At 28.1% G+C, this 8,858-nt stretch overlaps 1 protein-coding gene across 1 annotated transcript; it reads left to right on the top strand.

Moving 5' to 3' along the window:
* The first annotated feature begins 6,414 nt into the window (after nt 1-6,414).
* On the top strand, nt 6,415-8,611 carry LOC148305167 (uncharacterized). The gene is made up of 4 exons (XM_088267122.1): nt 6,415-6,494; nt 6,574-6,617; nt 7,150-7,332; nt 8,388-8,611. Exons 2-4 carry the CDS (start codon nt 6,609-6,611, stop codon nt 8,496-8,498), a joined length of 303 nt encoding a protein of 100 aa, XP_088123248.1. The 5' UTR covers nt 6,415-6,494; nt 6,574-6,608; the 3' UTR covers nt 8,499-8,611.
* The last annotated feature ends 247 nt before the right edge of the window (nt 8,612-8,858 follow it).

The raw sequence follows: 8,858 nt of genomic DNA, 5'->3' as shown, positions 1-8,858 counted from the left end.
ATATAACTATCGAATGCGTATTGATTTGAGCATCGAACTGAATTGAATTTAATACGAATATTCCACCATTTCATGTCATGTAAATATACAAAGTATAACCCCTTATTTGCTCCAAATGGTGAATAAGAGACTGCCTAGTATGGATACCGAGTTCTCTTGATCGTTAACTATGTGATCATAGAAGGTGACCAGTCATGCGTTTAAAAGTGAAAATCATTTATATTTCTTTCGACCCTTGTGTGCCACCGTTCTATGATAAAGATTCCGGGATCTTTAGCGTATTAGCCAAACGTGCTAACTACTACACTATAAAGGCAAACAAATGAACTATATTTAAACATATACATAATTTACATATTTTATGGGGCTAGAGAGCTGATGTAATCTTACAAGAATATTTCCCACAGGGCCTCTTGGCAATAATGTTTTCAGTCGATAAAATAATCTTTGATGGAAAAGGAAAACCATTTTCGAATGTCATGACTTTCATGAATGTCATTCTGTTCATTGATTCCAACAAAAAGTTAATGCGTCAAGATTGTATATAAACACATTTATTTGTGGAAGATGAACATATTGCAGCATAGAAGCGCAATTTAGCGATTGCAAGCTTCAAAAAACTGGCTTCCTTACACCATCTCTCCGATATTATTTTTAAACTATCATTACACAAAAATATTTAAAGATATTATGTTTTTATAATTAAAAAAATGTTTAGTCAAAAGTCTTACATCTGTGGGTACTTTTATACTAAATGTTTAAAGAATAAACCTCAATGAATATTCAATTATGAGCATATTATTTAAATCAGTGTGTGTGTGTGTGTGTGTGTGTATTTGTGTGTGTATGTGTGTGTGTGTGTGTGTGTGTGTGTGTGTATGTGTACGTGTATGTGTATTTACATCAAATCTTACCTTTACATTCTAAAAATGAGTTATAAAAGTCGAATTCATTTTTTTTCCATTATATGGTTTTAATTAAAGCATTTATATTAACATTATGACAATTCTAATCACTTACTGATTTCAGGATGCCAATGGCATCATAAATAAAATCTCAATTAATGTGTGTCTCTCGATTGTTATCAAACACCTAATATGCATAAAACTATCTTCCAAGAATTCAAGCCAAAATTTTAGTGTGAAAATGGTTCCACGCTCCTAATTGTTTGATTCCACCATTCCCCATTTCCACAGTCAGTAGGCGAATTCGTGGAATTGTGGCTCATGGCTGTTGCCGTTATCGAAACAAATTCCGTCGGCGGGTGTAAGCCGAGGGATGCTGGATAGAGAATTTAGGTCGTATTGGTCCGACCCCTGATCCATATCGGCAAGACAAAGTGGCGCTGCAGGATTATGAAGCGACGCAGAATGTAACTTCCCTTAATTGTGTAGGCAATATTGCAATTGCTTGGCTGCACGTATTTCAGCCCTAGTTTACGCTGAGGTCCAAAACTGCAATTAATACCAGATGCTGCACCCAGCCCACCACAAACAAGCTGTTTCAACGATTGTAAATTTTACTTAAATTTAACCTCTTCCGGATTGAGTTTCTCCGGAAAAAAAACTGTAATTGGGGTATGAGATTTGTTTTTATTTCAAATTATATAATTTCATATCGAAGACTTAATTATTAACAATAAATAAAAAATAAAACAAATGACACCAGTAAATACAATTCACATAAAAATTATCGACGTATAATTTTATGGTGGTTTTTCATTGCGTCATATGTTAAACATCACACAAACCTTTTTTAAATTAATATTTGAAGCACTTTCTTTGTGATTTTTCTTTTTAAAATTACATATCTTTTTTAACAAGTTTAATTTTATTTTCAATTTAATTTTTACATTTACTTTTGATAACCACTATTTCTTAAAATCTCAACACGTGTCACAATAGATTTAATGATAAAATGGTTTTTAACAAGTTCAAGTGAAATATTATTTTTCATTATTGTTTTTATATGACTATTAATTTAATTCAAAATTGATTGATAATACCAGAAAGTAATTGCCAAATCAATAAATGAGATTAATTTTATGTTAAATTGAACCTTTAAACTGTTGAGTTTTTTTTAGACCAAACTGTTTTTGTGGAGTTTTTTGTATTTTTTTTTTTACTTTTTATTTTTTATATCATAAAAAATACTTTAAGCAACATATTTTCATTATGAAACATAATTTATACCAAAACTATCGATGTTTTATTTCTTGGGTTTTATTTGACAGCGTCATAACAAAGTCACATCAACTTTGTCTTAAGTAAAATGTCTTGGGAAAAATAATCCAGTGTAATTTGAGTGTTTCAATACAACCACAGATGATAATACAAGTGCCATTAATTGGCTTTTGTATTATTAAGGAATAAATGTCACTGGACTTTAATTATTATCATGAACGTACATGTACTTCTACCACCTCTTACTCCCATAAAGGTTGAGTATAAAACATAAGCAAAATATGAATTTTAATGTTTTTTTTAATTTGGTTTTAAACGAGAGTACTTGCATAGGAAAATAAACATGAATTACATGTTTATCAAAATATATATCATTGTTTGATAAAACAACAACATTTTTTTTACAAAAACAAAGATTTTTATATTGATATCTAAACAATGAAGTTTCTTGACTTTTAAACAAATTTTGAACTCATTAAAATATTTTAATAAAAAATTGTACTCAATTTAAATTTAAAAGTCAGTTTAAAAGCCTTTTGATTCAAATGCTGTTTAGGTTACAGTTATTTCTGCTTATTTCTGAGATTCTACGACGTGGACAGATATTTTTGATTTATTACAAGTCGAATTAATTTAATGTTGGCAGGTTTTGCTGCCTATAAATTTGTTATTGAGAATCTAATACCCCATCATAAATTAAACATGGTTCATGGCGCATATCCTTCAAAGGATCACAAGTAGGTATATTGATTTATTTTGCGAAACTAATTTCCAAGAGGGATGTTGGTACTTTGAAAATTCACTGATTTAATTTTCTGATGAAACAAATTAAATATTCTAAAGACGCTTTTTTTAAGACAGAATTTCTTTTGTAGAATATATCAATATGGAAATATATAAATATAATCTTTTGAAGATTTTCAATGAAATTTTCTGAGAAATATTGTGTCTTTTAATATTTAAAGCACGAAAAATTGCTGAGTCATAAACAAATACCTTACTCATAAACATCGTCTGTGTAAATTGATAATTTTTATTTCATGACTAAAAAACCATTTTATTTTACATTAATCCAATAAAAAGTGATATTTTTTATTGAAGTCATTTAAACCTTTATTTTTTTATGATTGAAAATAAACATATTTTATTATTTACAGTAGTTATTTAAGTATTTATAAAATAGCCGTGGTATAAACTTATCTTTTTAAGTAACACCTACACATAAACATCGTCTGTGTAAGTTGATTATTTTTATCGTATGACTGAAGACCATCTTATTTTACTTTAATACAAAAAATGTGATATATGTTTTTACTGTAGTCATTTAAACCTTAATTTATTTTTTTGTAAATCGTTGAAAATAAACAAATTTATTCTTGCAAATGACTTTTTATGGCTATTTTTTCATGAGAAATTGCATCAACACGTATGTCTTTCAACAAATACCTTAAATATTATTACCCACCCTTGGAACCCTAACTGTTTATCATAATTTTATTTTCGTAGTTTTCCTTAACCTTTTTTCTTTAACATCTTATCCTACTTTTTTGTTTTCTTTATCATTTTCGATTGAATAATAACAATATTACAATTATTTTATCGTTAATACTGCGATTTATTATGTATTCTTTAATTATTGATTTGGCGTTCAATTTGTAGGAGTCCATTTTAATTAATGTATTAATGAGTCTAGTAATAGTCTAACCTTTATAAGTCTTATTTTTATCTATCAATATACATATAAGGTGCAAACTCGATCTTTATTTCTTGTCCTGTTATAAGCTTTACATGTGCTATTGAAAAGTTATGAGGAGTGCATTAAAACACTCGTCATAATAGATTTTCAGAAATAGAGGTATCAAGTAAGTGAAATAAGGAAGGAATGCAAAGCTGAGATAAGCATTATCGATAAAATTAAGAAAGGTGTGTTGAGATGGTTTGGACATGTAGAACGAATAAGTGAGGAAATAACGGTAAAACAAATTTATGAGGCGAATGTTAGCGGGAAAAGAAGCAGAGGAAGACCGAGGAAAACATGGCATGATCAGGTATGCCAAATACTTGAAAGTGGTCAGGTTAGGAGTCGTAACAATCGGCGGGTATGTATGAGGAGATGTATGAACTTGGAAGAGGCGAAGAATGTTTGCAAGGACAGAGTGGTGTGGCGCTCTATTCTCTCTGCCTACCCCTGCGGGGAAGCAGCGGTAAGTTAGTTAGTTAGTTTAAGTAAGTGAAATTTCAATTAAAAATGGATAAAATGTAAAGTAAACTTCAATTAAATATTGTAAAATAAAACACAATAAATGAATTGATATACTTGTTTGTCGAAAAAAATATTAACTTCCTTTACAGGACAAAAAATCATCTCAATAATAATATCTGATTGTGGTTTTAATTTTAAATAATCCAATTCGAAGCCAAAAGTTTGGACAGCAAAACTGAACCATTTTACTTTCGTATAAAAAAGCTCTAAAGAAAACAAACTATCAAATATAACAAAGTTATATTCAAAGTCTGTTTATAAACATTTAATGGAACAAATTAATCGATTTCGTCTAAAATGAATGCCACAATATTGAAAAACGTGCTGTATTATTACTATTCCAGATTATATTAATATTTATGAAATGAATTGAATTATTTAATAACATTTAATATATTTTAACAACTATAAAAACGTCTGTCATAAGTAATTTTCTAGTGATATATATTTTTTCAAATAATAAAACGTAAAAAAATAAAATTAAATATTATTTATTATTTTTTACGAGTTTGACCAATTTTTATCAAGGTTTTTTAGAATTTTCTTTAAAACTTAAAAAACGATAGAATATATTTATCCTACTAATATCTAAATATGTGTTTTAAAAAACCCATTTAAAATTTAAATAAAACCTTATAAAAACATATTAACAATAAACATTTTTTCAAATTTACAATTTAACACAAATAAAAAATACTTACTTACTTTATAATTTTAATGATCACATAATTACTAACTTTATAATTTTAATGATCACAAACTTGCAAATGCAGTTATTTAGTGATCCGCATTTTACAACTTATTTAAACGGTTTAATTCGTAGAATTGAGTTTCTATCAATACGCTCTTGTTTTCTTGTTCCAACGTAAAAATAATATAATCAGCTACTTTGCTGTACACCACTGAGGAAAATGCATCAGCATTTCCTAGTACAGATGCGCTCTATTATTAAGATAAATTCGTTCTGTGAACCAAACGTTTATTGCTAGAAACATAAAATAGTGGAACATTTTTCTCTTTGTTTATTTTCATCAGAAAAATATGAAGGAGTAGAAATTTTATGATCCTCACCGGATGTGGGTATAATATGTGTGTTATTTGTTAGCTTTGCAAATAAAATTATATCCTTGTAAATTATTTTTCATGCCTGTTATGTACGACTTTTCATTAAATTTTATTGTAATGGAATGAGTAAATGTTAAATATATATTTAATGAATATATATATATATATACATATATATATATATATATATATATATATACATATATATATATATATATATATATATATATATATATATATATATATATATATATATATATATATATATATATATATATATATATATATACATATATATATATTTATATATATATATATATATATATATATATATATATATATATATATATATATATATATATATATATATATATATATATATATATATATATATATATATATATATATATATATATATATATATATATATATATATATATATATATATATATATATATATATATATATATATATATATATTATATATATAAATATATTATATGTGTGTTAATATGTATGTGTAAATATCAAACCGGTTCTTCAAATAAACACACTACAATAGAATGATCCCTCAATGAAAAAATTATATAAAACAACAAATAAATTACAAATTGTTTTCTTTTTTCAGAAATGTTGTACTTTTTATTGTAAACCAGTAAAAAATATAGGTTACCATATGCGGAATCTTTCTACAGATCATTTCTTATCTATGGGAAAATTTTCTTTATGACCAAATTTAAAAAGTTGTGTCGTAAGTCATATTGGTTTCTATAATTTTTTCATATACTTTTTCAAGTACTAATCTCCAAAAAGAGCGTAAAGCAAGAACTTATTTCTGTAGAAAATGAACTAAAAATCGAACTGCCAATATTTGTTCTATTTTTAATTAATTTCTTTAACTCATAAAATTTGACGTCTCCAAAATTTATGTTAGATACAATGAAGTTTTAATTTTTTTTCTGGACATTTGTAATCATTCAAAAGTAATGCTTGTTTAAAGCGTTTAAAAAATCATTTCATATATAAACAGCACTTACTACATAGAAAAATCTTTTGTTTCAGTTCCTGTCTCAATACTTTACACAGGTTTTGGTCAAATGCCAAACGTAAGCTAAAATTCAATATTTTTATTAAATTATATATCTGTAATTTTGGTAATTTTGTGTACTGTGATAGAAAGTCCACTCAAGTTTTGTAATTAAAATAAATTTTGTACAAAACTCTGTGTCATTACTTATTGAATTCACTCAGATTTCAGACAATTTTGATTTCTAAGAAAATCTAACACAGAACCCTTCGAATCTAGACAAATTTTTCGTATTTAACTAATTATAAATAATTATTATGTAAACCATATCCGCTCCCTCAGTGGAGCATATGGAGTCCACAAACTTTCTTCAGGCTTTTCTATCGGCTGCCAGCTCCTTTGCATCCTCCCAAGTCAGATCCGCGTCCCGAAGCTCTGACGAGAACTGCCGACGAATTGTCAGCAGTAGTTGTCCTGGGCGTCGTGAACCTGGTTATCGAACAACGCTAAATAATACGATAATCAATTTAAAAACAAAATTTGTCAATATATTTGTTGATCATTTCTTGGTTTGCTTTTTTTTTACTGCTTAATTTTTTTGTCAATTTTAGCACCCAAAGACAATTTGGCAGAATCTCACGACAACAATGAACGAACTGATGGATGGCATAGTAAGGAACAAGGATGTGTTCATAGGGGTACTGTGCGTGATCGGCACATGTTACACGGTGAGAGAGATGTTGAAACTACTCCTGATGATGTTCTACCCTGTGCTCATACTGGCAATCTCACTAGTAAGCTCACTTTCTTTAAAATTATATTATTTATGCTACAACCGACCCTTGTTCGCATATAATGGTGCATAGAGCACTGCATCATAGTGATGCAATGTTGAGTTGATCGTCAATTGTATGAACGTGATCAATTCTTCACAACCAGGCCAGGGTTATACAGGTTTTCTACATCAAATCGAACGTTTCACAAACCAAAAAAGAAGTTTAACAAATCAAATTGGCCATTTTACAAAACAAATTGGACGTTTTATTGTAGATGTTTGATTTTAAAAAAAAATCATATTATATTGCTCATTGGGGTTGGAGCCAGGACTTTGTACTGCCAGTTTAGCTTTATCTAAAAAAATGTTTTTAATGGTTTCATTGCAATTTTCGCTCAATTTGAGTTTATATTGAATAGCATATAAACATAAAAATAAAACACTTGTTTAGTACCATTTTGTTTAGATTATTATTGTAAACACGACTAGTTTCATGAAATACAATAAATGTAATATGTAAATGATATTAAGACAATAAATGTAATAATTACAACAAAACAAAAAACATTTTGTGCGTTCAGCTGTTAATGAGAATATCTGTTGTTTTCGGAATTGGTTGTGTTTACAATAAATAACTCAAAATATAGTTTAATTTTTATATTTGAATTGTCTTGTTTTTCCACGAAGTTAATGCGTAAATAATAAACATCATGAAGCATTGTAACATACAATTATTATTTATACGTTAGTTACTAAAGAGTAATTTATATTTCATCAAACACTTGTTTTATATTCATTCACTGATGGACGCCTGAATCATCATTTAAACTTTTTTCAGAAAAAAATAATTAGTATTTTGTTCGGATAAATTTCCACGAGAGATTTCACCGAATTCCTAACAAACGCTTGAAATACGTACCTGTAAGTGTTAAAGTTCCGCGTAACTCTCGACCCTTTCTGGAATCACATTCTTAAATGAAATTTATTTTAGGCTGGATAAAATATTAGCCCGGAAATCCCGCCCAGGAAGTCACGTGTGGGAGAAAATTAAATTCCGACTATTTCCTCTTTCAGGTTATCGTACCCCAGTGGAAAGAAAGTTTGTGCACCACTTACATCCCCTACGTTTTCGAAAGACTGACTAATTTCGTATCGGAAGTCATAAATGCCTTGCCGAGGAAGTAAAGAAGAACCGATGAACGAAGATATCCTATATTTAACCGTCTTATTTAACACATTAAGGGTGGGATTCTTTTGAAGCGGCGACCACGAACGATAGACGCATCTCTTATCAAACGAATAACACAAATTGTGCAATGAATAAATGCGTTTAATTTTTGACGTTCGCTGTATTAAATATCGCAAAAAATCACGAGATGTTTACAAAATCTCAATTTTTAAAACGCTTACTTTTTTAAACCTATATTAACTATAAACATAAAAGTCCATTTTGAAGATTCTAGTAGGTACACACTGTTCTCTTTGTGAGTAGCATTGAAGCCTTGCTCTTGTTTATACTCGCTTTGATATAAGCTATCATAAACA

This window comes from Brachycentrus maculatus, unplaced genomic scaffold (genome assembly GCF_059751285.1).
Source record: "Brachycentrus maculatus isolate JH-2025_06_01 unplaced genomic scaffold, ASM5975128v1 h1tg000283l, whole genome shotgun sequence".
NCBI lineage: Eukaryota > Metazoa > Arthropoda > Insecta > Trichoptera > Brachycentridae > Brachycentrus > Brachycentrus maculatus.
This window is presented reverse-complemented; position numbering and strand designations above follow the sequence as displayed.

What these genes read in the sequence shown, in the direction of transcription:
- LOC148305167 (XM_088267122.1), top strand. An exon ending in TCATACTGGCAATCTCACTA is followed by an intron (nt 7,333 to 8,387) that starts GTAAGCTCACTT and finishes TTCCTCTTTCAG; the next exon opens with GTTATCGTACCCCAGTGGAA.